General features: G+C 43.8%; 1 protein-coding gene across 5 annotated transcripts in view; it reads right to left on the minus strand.

The window, feature by feature from the left end:
- Positions 1-3,088: 3,088 nt before the first annotated feature.
- Positions 3,089-15,690, minus strand: part of LCA5L (lebercilin LCA5 like) — a 42,129-nt gene continuing 29,527 nt past the window's right edge. For all 5 annotated transcript variants that reach the window (XM_055569713.1, XM_055569709.1, XM_055569711.1 and 2 more), the window contains 4 exons: positions 13,002-13,086; positions 10,549-10,655; positions 10,265-10,382; positions 3,089-3,914 (listed from right to left, as the gene is read on the minus strand). In XM_055569713.1, coding sequence (XP_055425688.1) covers positions 3,184-3,914; positions 10,265-10,382; positions 10,549-10,655; positions 13,002-13,086 — 1,041 coding nt within the window. In that variant the 3' untranslated portion in view covers positions 3,089-3,183. The remainder of the gene's footprint in view (positions 3,915-10,264; positions 10,383-10,548; positions 10,656-13,001; positions 13,087-15,690) is intronic.

The raw sequence follows: 15,690 nt of genomic DNA on the forward strand, positions 1-15,690 counted from the left end.
TATAAAGCAGGAGTAGGTGTTGGAATATTGTAATATTACTCTGTACACCATTTCATTCAATCCTGTATATTCATTGGAAGGACTGATGCTGAAGCTGAAGCTTGAATACTTTGGCCACCTGATCCAAAGAGCTCACTCATTGGAAAAGACCCTGATGCTGGGAAAGATTGAAGGCAGGAGGAGAAGGGAATGATAGAGGATGAGTTGGTTGGATGGCATTATCAACTCAATGGACATGAGTTTGAGCAAACTTTGGGAGATGGTGAAGGACAGGGAAGCCTGGTGTGCTGCAGTCCATGGGGTTGTAGAGAGTTGGATACGACTTAGCGAATGAACACCACCACCACGACCATTTCTAAGAATCCTTTTAGTACATTTCTCCAGAATGTAGAGCTGAGCAGTTGTATAATGTCATGTGCATTAAGGTCTTCCCCTCTAGAAGCCTCTGAGAATTCTAACTCTCCTCCCTCCCTCTCTCCCCTTATCTTTTTTTTTTTTATTCCCCCCCTATGATTTTCATAAAGATCAAAGCTTATGCCAGTTCTAGTATTTATCTCATCTTTGGTTTTAAATATAATTCTTTTCCAACCATGACTTCTGTTTCCTTTGGAAAATTTATTTGGCTATTCCCAGTTTTCAAAAGGGTGTTGCTATTAATGAAATAAAGCTCTTATTTTATGGTGAGACTTTAAACATAAACATTTCCTCTGCCCAATTGGGCCTTCTCTCTCCCCTTTGGTGTCTGTTGTGTGTCTGCATTAACCAGACCTCCTTAGGAGATAACATTCCTTCTTAGTCTCAGGAAGGATCACCACTGCTCAGGAAGATAACCTCCCTTCTTGATGTTACAAGGTCATGGTGATTCACTGTTTGTATGTGTAGATCTGGATTGTGTAAACTAGCAACAGTAGATAATCTTTTGATAGATAACCCTTTGCCTTAAAAACTTACATAACTTACATAACTGCACAAAACTTACATAACTGCACTTTGACCTTTAGAGGGCGGAACAGTCCTAGAGCCTTCTGAAAGGTTGACTCCAGGTTTTAATCCTCAGCTTGGCTTGAATGAAGTTTAACATTTCTTAGATCAACTACAGTCTTAGATCAACAATATTACACACCAACCCATAAACATATTTGAAAATAATATGGTCTAAATTATAAATCAGTTCAGTTCAGTTGCTCAGTTGTGTCCGACTCTTTGTGACCCCATGAATCGCAGCATGCCAGGCCTTCCTGTCCATCACCAACTCCCGGAGTTCACTCAGACTCATGTCCATTGAGTCAGTGATGCCATCCAGCCATCTCATCCTCTGTCGTCCCCTTCTCCTTCTGCCCCCAGTCCCTCCCAGCATCAGGGTCTTCTCCAATGAGTCAACTCTTCGCATGAGGTGGCCAAAGTATTGGAGTTTCAGCTTCAGCATCATTCCTTCCCATGAATACCCAGGACTGATCTCCTTTAGGATGGACTAGTTGGATCTCCTTGCAGTGCAAGGGACTCTCAAGAGTCTTCTCCAACACCACAGTTCAAAAGCATCAATTCTTCGGTGCTCAGCTTTCTTCACAGTCCAACTCTCACATCTATACATGACCAATGGAAAAACCATAGCCTTGACTAGACGGACCTTTGTTGCCAAAGTAATGTCTCTGCTTTTTAATATGCTATCTAGGTTGGTCATAAATTTCCTTCCAAGGAGTAAGCATCTTTTAATTTTATGGCTGCAGTCACCATCTGCAGTGATTTTGGAGCCCTCAAAAATAAAGTCTGACACTGTTTCCACTGTTTCCCCATCTATTTCTCATGGAGTGATGGGACTGGATGCCATGATCTTTGTTTTCTGAATGTTGAGCTTTAAGCCAACTTTTTCACTCTCCTCTTTCACTTTCACCAAGAGGCTTTTTAGTTCCTCTTCACTTTCTGCCATAAGGGCGAAAAATAAGTTACCCTTATACATACAATACTTTGGCAACAAAGGTCCATCTAGTCAAGGCTATGGTTTTTCCAGTAGTCATGTATGGATGTGAGAGTTGGACTATAAAGAAAGCTGAGTGCCGAAGAATTGATGCTTTTGAACTGTGATGTTGGAGAAGACTCTTGAGAGTCCCTTGGACTGCAAGGAGATCCAACCACTCCATCCTAAAGGAAATCAGTCCTGACTATTCATTGGAAGGACTGATGTTGAAGCTAAAAACTCCAATCCTTTGGACACCTGATGCAAAGAACTGACTCATTGGAAAAGACCCTGATGCTGGGAAAGAAGGCGGGAGGAGAAGGAGATGACAGAGGATGAGATGGTTGGATGGCATCACCGACTCAATGGACATGAGTTTGAGTAAACTCCAGGAGTTGGTGATGGACAGGGAGGCTGGCACGTTGCAGTCCACGGGGTCACAGAGAGTCGGACACTATTGAGTGACTGAATTGAACTGAACTGATATTATGAATGAAGGTAAGTTAATTAACATTGGGAATACAGTCTCCTCTGTACAGTCCTAATATAAAATATTCTAAGTATAATGAATATATTCATTAGGACTGAGCAGCTAACCCAGTGGACACTAATTATTACAATATACTGTTTTAAAGATTGATAGAAAAAGGGTTAAGTTACAGGTATTCAACACATATAAATAAAAAATATGGACTCTTGGGTGTACTTGAGGAAAGTGTTAATAACCAGGGCAGGATATTGGATACCCAGTTTACCTGAATAAGAGATGCTCAAAAATAATTTTCATAAAACCAAGCTTGGTAATCAATGTGCTTTTTTGTCTTTTCTTTAAAAAAAAAGGGAGAGAGAGAGCTTCTCTTTCAGAGCTGCTTCCATGTTTTTAAGTTACAATGCAGTCTGATTCCTGATAAGGTTCTGACAGGTATGAGATGTGTATGTTTTGGGTTGACTAACAGACTTATTAGCTATGGAGCCCCATGGAATATTGAAATAATATAATGAATTAGTCTTCCAAAAGATAGTGGACATGTTTCAGTTGTAGGAAAAAAGATGTAATTTTGTATTTGAAATGTTGTAATTGGCTAATATACAATGAACTTTTAAAATTAGATTAGAAATAAAACAAAACCTTAATTTTAAAAAATCAGTTTAAGTATTGAAAACACACACATTAAAGTTACAAGACTAAAGGCCCATAAAGCCAGAGTGGGTTAGGATACTGATTATATTTAAATAATTATCTTTCTCTTTCCTTCTGTGGGTGAAGATGACTTAATAGAATTTACTCCAGTTACTCCAGAATCTCCAAAAGCATTGCTGGCGGACGCCTGGCTAGAGGGTAGATGATGTATCTTCGTACTCCGCAAAGTCTCCTCAGGCTCTTTCATAACAGTAGTACTTGTTTGGTTGTTTTTTAAGACATAGTCTGATCCAAAAAGTTCCTCCATTAGATTGCTTTTCTTCTCCCTGAAAGTTGTGTCTTTTGCCTTTGTTCTGTAAGATTTAGCGAAGGAGGGTTCGTAGGCGATGGCAGGGTGCTCCAGCTTCATTTCTTCCGAGTGACTGTGGTGCTTGCCTGTGCTGTGAGGGTAACTCGTGCTGCCTGCGTTGGCCGGCCCACCTGAGGCGGGAAGCCCGTGATGCAGGTTTTCGATTGCTTCCGTGAATGAATAATGCTTTCTTTGTCTGAAGGGTATTTTGATATGTGGAGCAGCATTTTTATCTGGCATATCACCCATGTCACTGATTTCTGGACTTCTTTTAAACTTGTATTTTTCTGTATCATCTTCCTGACCACCTTCCCCTACGGGATGGATTACTTCAATTCTTTTTGGTGGTAGTTCCTGTTCTTCTTTCACTAAAGTGGTCTTCTTTTCTTGATTTTCTATTCTGTCTCTCTGTTGTCCAGTATTCTTCAGAGATGGTTGTGCTTCCAAATGTTGTTCTTCCTTGGATAAATCTGTAGTAGAAAAATGGTCAATTTATTGATCTTTAAAATTAATAGATTTCTGTTTCAAGATGGCATGTTGAGCACACTTATTTACACCTCCTGACAAGCACATTAAAATGACAAAGAGGAAATGAAAGTAATGCATACAACCCTAGAATACAGGGAAAGGTGCTATTAGCAGGTCTGATATGTTATACTTTTGTAGAACATACCAGATAAGTGAAAAGTATGAAGCCAAAAGAAAATGATGCTCATAAACTTTGCCAATATATTACTAACAGATGTTCAACATCACCAGCTAGGTTGTGCCAATTAAAAAAAATTGAGAGTATTTTTCACTCATCCAATTGGCAAGTAATTTTCAGAACTGGTGAGAATATCGGTAAATGGAAACCTTTGTTCCCCATTGGTGGATGAGTAAGATGGTAGGTAGTTTGGATGGTGATTTGGAAGTATCTATCAAAATTTTAGGTGAGCATGCCCTTAGACCCAACATTCCCTTTTAGAACCAAAGCCTACCAAAATATACAAAAGTGTGTCTAAGGATGTTCACTGTAGCCTGATTTAGTAAGAGTGAAACATCCTGAATATCCCTGGAAGGAGTCCTGGTTGAATCAATTAGAGCAAGTGCATGCATGCTAAGTCTCTTCAGTCGTGTCTAACTCTTTAGGACCCAAGAACTGTAGACCCCCAGGCTCCTCCATCCATGGGATTTTCCAGGCAAGAATGCTGAAGTCGGTTGCCATTTCCTACTCCAGGGGATGTTCCCGACCCAGGGACCAAACCCAGTCTCTTATGTTTCCTGTGTTGACATTGGCAGACAGATTCTTTACCATTAGTGCCACCTGGGAAGCCCCCAAGAACACGTGGGGCTCTGCAATCTGGGCAGTAATTATAGAGAAGGAGAAGGTAGCATGTGTTGACAGAAGAGACAACTGCAGAACACCGTCGAGCGTAGAGATGCTCTTTCCTCTGCTGCTTCTTCCCCAGGCACCCAGGAAGTCCTCTGTGCAGCCCTCTGCTCGTCCCAGGACCAGACCTGCATGGGTTCTGAGGAAACAGCATCACTCCCTGCCAGCCACTCAGCGAGGCCATTGTTTGTGAGGGAGAATGGGGACACAGTTGGGTATGCAGAGAGTTGAAATGTTTTCTCATGGGAATAAATTCTTGAATAAAATAATTTACCTACACTCTAGGAAAATGAAAAAAAAAATACTAGGAGAAAGTAGTATGTTTCAAGAATTAACGGTGAGCCTAGAAGCTAGTCAAACATATAATGACTTCTAAATAACTGTTAATGTTATTATGCCCTATAACACCTGATGAGAATGTTAACATTTGAGACCATGGGGGTGCCGGGGTCCAGCCCCGGCTGATCCAGGGTATTCGAAGCGGGGACGGCGTCAGCGACTTATTTAATTATTTATTCATCAAAGATATAAAGAGTAATAGAATAAGGATAGCTCAGTGAGGAAATTCAGTGGAGAAAAGCGGCTGAAATAAGGATAGCTCAGTAGGAAAATTCAGTGGAGAAAAGAAGCTGAGTGGCTTGGTTTACGCAGAAAATCAATATAACCCGTGACACCAGGTTAGCTCTGACCACGGAGGCTGCAGGCGCCCTCTCGAATAGCGGAAGGTGCCCCACCTTAGACACCTTCTCGAGTGGGTCTTAGAAGCCCAGGCAAATAAATGGTCGCAGAGGACATCCGCGCTCCAGATGGACACTCAGCTGGAATTTGGGAGAGAGAGTGACATGGGGAGACCAAGTTTCAGTGAACAAGGCCCGCACTTTATTTTCCAAAGTAGTTTTTATACCTTAAGGTATGCATAGAGGATAATGGGGGAAGGGGTGGAGTCATGCAAGGACAGCAGTTCCTGGTCCTAATCGAAGCCAGGCTTTCAAACTTATCATATGCAAAAGTTCAGGTGATTGACATCATCTTCTTGCCCGGAGGCCTGTTAACATTTTAAGAAACTTATTTTTCTCTAAAGGTGATTATTCCAAAGTCAGGCGCCAGCCTTCCGAAAAGCATTGGACAAAGCGGCATTTTACATTTCTATACACCCATTATATCAATCAATACACTGCCAAGGACACAGTAGGTAAGGAGTATGGAGACTTAGCAGCAAACATTGGCCCAACAAGTGAAAAACCCTTCACCAATACAATTTCTAATCAATCCTTTAACTACTCAAAGGAATCTGTGTTTAGGCAGTTTAGAACATCTCCTGCCTCTCACAGTTGGGAGGCTCTGAACAATCACATGTGGCCGGGAAAACCCATTCAGGCAGGCTAGAGGATTTCCAAAGGAGTTTGTAGGTTGAAACACTGTCACATCCAGGAATTATTAACTGGAGCTGTAAGCTAACTCTCTTTTCAGAGAGAGGTAGTGGGGGACAGCCCCCCGTAAAGTCAGAGGTGTAGGTGAAAGCACAAAGCAGAAAGTAGGCAGACTCTGGTTTTGGGGGTAGATGCTCGAGAATTTCCAGGGGGACTCCTGAGGCTCGATCCCGCCTTTGCGTATGCCGAGCCTCCTTCCTCATGACCTTTGTCATGGGCGGAGTGCCTCACGCTGGCTCCCGGCAGTGATAGAATTCCAGTTGAGCTATTCCAGATCCTCACTCAATATGCAATATGCCGGCTCCCAGCATGGGGGGAACATGCTTGTTTTCCCCTGCCTCCCCTGCCCCCTCCTGGCCTCCTTCTGAAGCAGAAGTGGGTCTGCTCCCTCCTTTGCTCCAGCTGGTTCCAGCTCCTGGGGACCTTCCTGGAGGCCACAGCCTTTGTATGACTCCTCCTCTGGCCCTGGCATCCCTAGGACATTCTGTGCCAGGAGTAGGTCATGTCCTTACTGGTCTCTCCTGAGCTGTCTGGACTCAACCTCATCCTTCCCTCCACCCACCCTCACCACCCCCTCCTTAGTCTGGACCCTCTTTTTCATACCCATTGCCCTCCATCACTGCCGATCTCCCCAAGGGCACAGGATCCCGAGGGTGTGGCATTTTCCCCCAGTATTTGGAACCGTCCCAGACACACAGTATATGCTCAGAAAATATTTGTCAAGCAAATGAAGAAAATTTCTAGGACAATATGTGTGTGTGTTAGTTGTTCAGTGGTGTCTGACTCTTTGTAACCCCATGGACTGTAGCCCACCAGGCTCCTCTGTCCATGGGATTCTCCAGGCAAGAACACTGGAGTGGGTTACTGCTGGGAGCCAGCATGAGGAACTCCGCCCATGGCAAAGGTCATGAGGAAGGAGGCTTGGCATACGCAAAGGCGGGATCGAGCCTCAGGAGTTCCCCTGGATATTCTCGAGCATCTACCCCCAAAACCAGAGTCTGCCTACTTTACTGCTTTGTGCTCTCACCTCTGACTTTATGGGGGGCTGTCCCCCACCACCATCTCGCTCTCTCTGATAAAGAGTTAACTTACAGCTCCAGTTAATAAAGTTCCTGGGCATAATAGGAGTGTTTAAATCCAAACCCGTCAGATGGCTCTCTCACTTGCCTGACAAGTTTACCTGGACTCCTACAGCTATGCATATGATAGTTTACAGTCTCCCAACCACTAGAGGCATGGGAAGCTTAAGATATTCACATAGCTTAGAGCCTCTCGGAGAGTTAGAAGCTGTCAGAATAAAACTAGTAGAAGATTTCATTGATGAGCCAATGCTTGCTCCCAAGTTTCCACGTCCCCTGTATTGTATCCTTGAATGTATATTAATTAATATAGTTGGTATGTAGAAAAAATAAGTAGTGGCCTTGGTGTTAGCAACTTTAGACCCTTAAGGTAATAAATTCTTTCCTTTGTTGTAAACCCACTGCACCTCTGCCCTATAGGAATGCAACTTTATCTAACACCTTCAGAGGATGGCGCCAAACTTTAAAATAATTACTCTTAGAGAAAATAAGTCTTATGGTTGACAAACCTTTGTAAGAGTCATAAAATGTTAATAGGCCTTCTGGCCAGAAGATGATGTAAATCACCTAAACCATTTGTATATGATAACTTTGTAGAAAAGAAACCCTGGTTTGATAAGGATCAAAGACTGCTGACTTTGCATGATTTCACACCCCCTATTATCCTCTATGTACAACTTATGGTATAAAAGCTCCTGTTGAAAATAAAGCTATGGGCCTTGCTTACCGAAGCTTGGTCTCCCCATTTCTTTCTTTCAACCTCTGGCTGAGTTCCCATCTGGAGAGCGGAGGCCCGCCAAGCTTACTAATTTTGCCTGGGCTTCTAAGATCCGACCAGGGAGGCCTCAGTGTCTCCTCTCCCACGGGAGAACGGAAGGACACCTGTGGCCTACGTAAGTGGTGCAAACTTCTTGTCTCGAAGTTTTATTGGTTTTCCGCATAAACCAAGTTACTCAGCCTCTTTCCTCCACTGAATTTTCCTACTGAGCTATCCTTATTCTATTACTCTTTATATCTTTGATTAATATTTAATTAAAGCCAGTGTACTCGCTGACGCTGTCTCCCCTTCAAATTCCCTGGATCAGCCGGGGCTGGACCCCGGCAGGTTACCATTTCCTTCTCCAGGGGATCTTCCCAACCCAGAGATTGAACTCAGGTCTCCTGCATTACAGGCGGATACTTTATCTTCTGAGCCATTACCAAAATGGACTAAAAAACAGGTGGAAAACGTAAACAATACCAGTATTTACTGCATTGGAGCAGTGGCTTTCCAGATGGTGCAGCCAGACCTGGGGGTTGTTTAAACTTCATTCTGGGATGGGGGAGCCTGGTGGGCTGCCACCTATGGGGTCGCACAGAGTCGGACACGACTGAAGCGACTTAGCAGCAGCAGCAAGGTCATTTGGGGACTTCCCTGGTGGTCCAGTGGCTAAGATTTTGTACTCCCAATGCAGGGGGCCTGGGTTTGATTCCTGGTCAGGAAACTAGATCCTACATGTCACAACTAAGACCCAGCCCAGCCAAATAAATAAACATTACAAAAAGAAAATAAAGCTTTCCCGGTGGCTCAGAATATGCTTGCAAAGCAGGGGACCGAGGTTTGATCCTTGGGTCAGAAAGATCCCCTTGAGAAGGAAATGGCAGCTCACTGCAGTATTCTTGCCTGGAGAATCCTATGGACAGAGGAGCCTGGTAGGCTATAGTCCATTGGGGTTGCAAAGAGTTGGACATACTGCAACTAAGACCTGGCTTGGCCAACTAAATAAACATTACAAAAGGAAAATAAAGCCACTTGGGCCCCACAGCTAAGATGTGGCCTCTCCAGGCCCACTGCCCGAGGCCCTGAGGGCCCCCTGGGAGGTCTTTCCCATGGCTGCTCTTTCCAGGGGGTTGTGCTTGCCCAGCTGGGTGGAGGGTCCCCAGATGCCCCTATATCAATAATTTAACACAGAAACAATGGGGGAGTGTCTTCAACAGTCTGAAGGAAAATGATCTTAAGCCTAGAATTTTCTTTCCAGTCCATTACTAACCAAGTTTAGGGTAGAACCATGACATCCCCAGGGAAAGGTGCACAGGGTTGCCTAATGTGCACCTGTTTCTCAAAAAGCCAGTAGAGGTTTTGCTCCTTGTCCAGGATGGCATTCATTACAGAAGACACAGGGAGGAGGGGGAGAAGGGGGCAGGAACCAGCAGGAAGGGTGATGGGAGCCCCTGGACCACAGAGGCAAAGGGCACCAGGCCTGAGGCCAAGGGCTTAAACCTTAAGGGCTGGCATCACCAAGACTCTGCTAGCTAACCCCCCAGCCTCTAGCGTCCTTGGTCCACCCTGACTGGCCCACAGCCTGGTGGAGGCGTCCCTCCCCCTGTGGTGTCTGCAGCCTGGGTGGGCTGAGAATGCTCCCGAGCCCAGTGCACAGGGCCTCTCCCTGCACCAGCAGAGCAACCCTGCCACGTGTCTGGCTCTTATGGGTCCCCATCCCCCAGGACTGTGAGTGACCTTGACCCTGGCCAGGCCCTGTGCCCTCAAGGAAGCTGCAGCCAGTTTGTGCCCAGCCTGCCTGCTCTGGAATCTTCTTCAGGGGCGGTGCTTCCCTTAATTCAGCTGGGTTTGGGTTTGAGACTCAGTTTTTCAAAAGTGAATATGTTGTTTAGGATACACACAGGTTTGGGAGCTGTGGCAGAAAATGGAATGTCGAGGTTGCTTTTGGTGGTGGTGATGGGGCGGGGCAAGAATGTTATGGTTATGAAGGGCCCACAGGGTGTCCCAGGGGATGCTCATGTTCTGTTTCTTAAACAAGGTAGTGGCTACGCAGGTGTTTATAACAGTTCTCTCAACTGAACACATCCGTTTTATGTATACTTTTAAACACACACAGTGAGTAATTTACAACTTAAAAAAACAAAGTGTAAAGGAGATTTCTACTAGTTGTTAAAATTACCTTCATATTTTCTCTTGGAATCCTCTTGGTTTGGTAGTTTGGTGATACAGGGAGGCATTGCATGGATTATTTCAATAGATTTTTCTTTATGACCATTGTTTCCTGTTGTCTTTTTGCTCTATAATTTAGAAAAGTGGCAAAAAATATTTTTTGGTGGTAGAGATAATTTTAAATTGTGCTTTATTTAATGACTACAATTACTTTTTGTATAGAACAAGTGTGCAAAGCTTATGTTTGCAAAAGTATGTTTAATTAGACACTTCAAGAATTCAAATTTGCTGTACCTTAGCTGTCCAGGATGGAACATCTTCCGATTTTTGGGTTTCCTGGTGTCGCATACTTATAAATGGAAAACTTTTCCTGTCTGCTTGTACTGACTTCGTTGAAGAAACTACAGAACAGTTACATTCAATATATGTAAGAAGCATAACTTGCATTTGGAAGCAATGTTGATGTTAAATAGAAAATAACAACTGAAGTTGGTAATGTAATAATGAAACAAAGTATACTAGACATTTTCTAAAGATGTTCAGTAAATATCAAACATTTGCCAGTTTCACTTTCTCCTCTACCACGCCAGCATTTTTGTCCTGTTTTGGGCCACGGAGGTTATGGGTATCACAGTGGTACCCATACAAGCAGGCATGAGGGTGGGTGGGCATTGCTCTGGGAGGACACAGAGGCCCCTGCTGGCAGGAGGGGTTCAGAAGGATAGTTCTGCAGTTGTGAGAGGGGCGCCACCATGTCTCCTGCGTCAGAGCTCTTGGTTATCAATGGTTAGATCGCCCATGCTAAAGAATAAGCACGACTTCTAAATCTGGTAGCCACTTTCCTTGGAGGTTTTATCCTATTTAAATAACCCCATGTTTGGTTTTATCAACTCTGCTGGCTGTTATTCTGGATTATAAACCAAAAGCAAAAAGATTGTTGCCTTGAAAAGTAAACACATAGTTACTTCTTCTAGCAAAATAAGAGGTAAGTGTTTCTGTTGTTTCTCTTCTTAGCAGAATCTTGCTGGAAGGTCTTGTCTGTCAGGGGTGGGTTGGGGAGTGAGTAAGTACATCCTGTCTTGAAGGAAAAGGTACTCCTGATCCTCTGGAGAAAGGAATGGCAACCCACTGCAGTATTCTTGCCTAGGAAACCTCATGGACAGAGGAGTCTAGTGGGCTACATACAGTCCATGGGGTCACAAAGGGTCAGACACGACTGAACGACTAAACACAAACACAACACAGCAATAAAAAGGTACAAGCTAATGAAAATAGCACAGCATAGATGAGTCTCAAACACACTATGCTGAACAAGAGAAGACATACAAAAGAGGACCTGCTGTATAATCCCACTTGTGAATCTGTAGAACAGGCCAACTGAGCAATTGTGACTGAAGGGAGGTCAGAGGTGGCTTTGGGCTGGGGCTGGAGGATCCCTGACCTGACTGCCAGGGACAAGCGCACCTCCTGAGGAGATGGCCATATTCTACATCTAGACCGAGGTAATGGTTACATGGGTATAAGCACATGTCAAAACCCACTGGACTGCACACTTAAAATGGGTGCACTGCATTGAGGTTTATGCATACTCAGTTGTGTCTGACTCTTAGCGACCCCATGGACTGTAGCTTGCCAGGGTCCTCTGTCCATGGGATTTCCCAGGCAAGAATACTGCAGTGGGTTTGCCATTTCCTTCTCCAGGGGATCTTCCTGACCCAGGGATCGAACCTGCCTCTCCTTTGTGTCCTGCATTGGCAGGTGGATTTACCACTGAGCAACCCAGGAAACCCATTGTATTGAGGTGAGAGTGTTAGCTGCTCAGTCGTGTCCGATTCTTTGCAACCCAAGGGCTGTACCTGCCAGGCTCCTCTTTCCATGAAATTCTCCAGGCAAGAATACTGGAGTGGGTTGCCATTCCCAACCCAGGGATCGAACTCTGGTCTCCTGCACTGCAGGCAGATTCTTTATCATCTGAGCCAAAGGTACCTAAATAAAGTTAACCTTAAAAATCTACACAGGTCTTCCCTGGTGGTCCAGTGAGTGGTTAGGACTTGGTGCTTCTACTGCAGGGGTGTGAGTTCCATTCCTTGGTCTGGGAACTAGGATCTTGCATGCCATGAGGCTCCACAAAAACAAACAAACAAACAAACAAAAAACCCAAACAGAAAACAAAACAAAAAATCCACACACTGGATGACAGATCTACCTAGAAAGTTCAGTATTTGGCAGACATTTTGCATTAAACTGAAAGTTATCCCCTCATTCACCTGAGTGAGGACATAAAGGACTGAGCTGACGATGGGGAGGACTGCATCTCTGTTTTCTTCTAGCTGTTTCAACCATGGGGTGGTTTCATTATTCTATATTACATTACAGTGCCTAACAAAATGATTTTTAAAAAAATAGACTTTTGGACTCTGTGGGAGAAGGCGAGGGTGGGATGATTTATAGATCGCCAGTCCAGGTTCGATGCATGAGACAGGGTGCTCAGGGCTGGTGCACTGGGATGACCCTGAGGGATGGGATGGGGGGGAGGTGGGAGGGGGGTTCAGGATAGGGGACACATGTACACCCGTGGCTGAGTCATGTGAATGTATGGCAAAAACCACTACAATAAGGTAATTAGCCTCCAATTAAATAAATAAATTTTTAAAAAAATGTCCATTATCTTGATGATATTAGTTAGGAAAATTTAACTACACATTTTAAAACAGATTTCAAGCAAAACTAATTGAAACACACTTTACCTTTTGGATAATCTTCTTTGTCATGTAAATTTCCGAGTATCCGGTTAGAATAGATGTTTCTAATTTCGAGCTCTCGATCCTTCTCCTGTAAAGAACCACAATACCAATATTTCTATAAGTGTTTACATCAACCTTCATTTTATGTAAAAAACTATTTAATGTGAGGGGCTTGGTAAGCTCTAGCAGGAACAGAAATTGGCCATGTCATCGTATATCATTCCCAACATAAAAAAAATTAGTTCTTTTTAAAAAAATATTTATTTCTTTTGGCCACACTGGGTCTAGTTGTGGCATGTGGGATCTTGTTCCCTGACTGGGGATTGAACCTGGGTCCCTTGCTTTGGGGAGTCTTAGCTGCTGGACCACCAGGGAAGTCCCAAAAAAGCACTAGCTTTTAAACAGAGTGATAAACCATTGTGACTCAGACAATATTTTGAAGAGTTTGCAAGCCAAATTCTTTCACAGTATTTTTTTCTGTTCCCTGGGTCTACTCCAAGAAGTTTACTGTTCTTTGTGGTGCAAACTAGTCATGTTGTTCCTTGGATTAAGTAGAATTAAAAATAGTTAGTTCTGAGAGTCACATGACCTGCATTGTGGATGCTCAGTCCTGCATGTGAGTGGTGACCACAAGGTTGGACAGTGAGAGAGAACACTGTCCTCATCGCAGAAAGTTTTGTCTGTACAGCCGGTGCGGGGTGGGTGGGGCCTGGAACAAAAGTACTGCTCTTTAGCTTGAGATTTCAGTGCTGACTTTTTAAGTCTTGGCAAAACAAAAGGTTTGACACCCTGGTTTTCTGAGAAAAATTGAAGTATGGTTGATGTATAGTATTATATAAGTTACAGGTGTAGTATAGTGATCACAAGTTTTAAAGGTTATACTCCTTATTGTAAAATATTGGCTATATTCCCTGTATTGTACTGTGTTTCCCTGTGGCTTCAGTTCTGTTCAGTTCAGTTCAGTTCAGTCGCTCAGTTGTGTCTGACTCTTTGCGACCCCATGAATCGCAGCACGCCAGGCCTCCCTGTCCATCACCAACTCCCGGAGTTCACTCAGACTCACATCCAACGAGTCAGTGATGCCATCCAGCCATCTCATCCTCTGTTGTCCCCTTCTCCTCCTGCCCCCAATCTCTCCCAGCATCAGAGTCTTTTCCAATGAGTCAACTCTTTGCATGAGGTGGCCAAAGTACTGGAGTTTCAGCTTGAGCATCATTCCTTCCAAAGAAATCCCAGGGCTGATCTCCTTCAGAATGGACTGGTTGGATCTCCTTGCAGTCCAAGGGACTCTCAAGAGTCTTCTCCAACACCACAGTTCAAAAGCATCAATTCTTGGGCACTCAGCCTTCTTCACAGTCCAACTCTCGCATCCATACATGACCACAGGAAAAACCATAGCCTTGACTAGACAGACCTTTGTTGGCAAAGTAATGTCTCTGTTTTTGAATATGCTATCTAGGTTGGTCATAACTTTCCTTCCAAGGAGTAAGCGTCTTTTAATTTCATGGCTGCAGTCACCATCTGCAGTGATTTTGGAGCCCAGAAAAATAAAGTCTGCCACTGTTTCCACTGTTTCCCCATCTGTTTCCGATGAAGTGATGGGACCACATGCCATGATCTTAGTTTTCTGAATGTTGAGCTTTAAGCCAACTTTTTCACTCTCCTCTTTCACTTTCATCAAGAGGCTTTTTAGTTCCTCTTCACTTTCTGCCATAAGGGTGGTGTCATCTGCATATCTGAGGTGATTGATATTTCTCCTGGCAATCTTGATTCCAGCTTGTGTTTCTTCCAGTCCAGCGTTTCTCATGATGTACTCTGCATAGAAGTTAAATAAGCAGGGTGACAATATACAGCCTTGACGTACTCCTTTTCCTATTTGGAACCAGTCTGTTGTTCCATGTCCAGTTATAACTGTTGCTTCCTGACCTGCATACAGGTTTCTCAAGAGGCAGATCAGGTGGTCTGGTATTCCCATCTCTTTCAGAATTTTCCACAGTTTATTGTGATCCACACAGTCAAAGGCTTTGGCATAGTCAATAAAGCAGAAATAGATGTTTTTCTGGAACTCTCTTGCTTTTTCAATGATCCAGTAGATGTTGGCAATTTGATCTCTGGTTCCTCTGCCTTTTCTAAAACCAGCCTGAACATCTGGAAGTTCACAGTTCACGTGTTGCTGAAGCCTGGCTTGGAGAATTTTGAGCATACTTTACTAGCATGTGAGATGAGTGCAATTGTGTGGTAGTTTGAGCATTCTTTGGTATTGCCTTTATTTGGGATTAGAATGAAAACTGACCTTTTCCAGTCCTGTGGCCACTGCTGAGTTTTCCAAATTTGCTGGCATATTGAGTGCAGCACTTTCACAACATCATCTTTCAGGATTTGAAAGAGCTCAACTGGAATTCCATCACCTCCACTAGCTTTGTTCGTAGTGATGCTTTCTAAGGCTCACTTGACTTCACATTCCAGGATGTCTGGCTCTAGGTCAGTGATCACACCATCGTGATTATCTGGGTTGTGAAGATCTCTTTTGTACAGTTCTTCTGTGTATTCTTGCCACCTCTTCTTAATATCTTCTATCTTCTGCTTCTGTTAGGTTCATACCATTTCTGTCCTTTATCGAGCTGTAGCTTAGTTTATACCCTGTAGCTTAGTTTATACCTTCTACTTTCCTACCCCTATAGTACCCCTCCAC

Source organism: Bubalus kerabau, chromosome 2, assembly GCF_029407905.1.
Source record: "Bubalus kerabau isolate K-KA32 ecotype Philippines breed swamp buffalo chromosome 2, PCC_UOA_SB_1v2, whole genome shotgun sequence".
Classification (NCBI taxonomy): domain Eukaryota; kingdom Metazoa; phylum Chordata; class Mammalia; order Artiodactyla; family Bovidae; genus Bubalus; species Bubalus kerabau.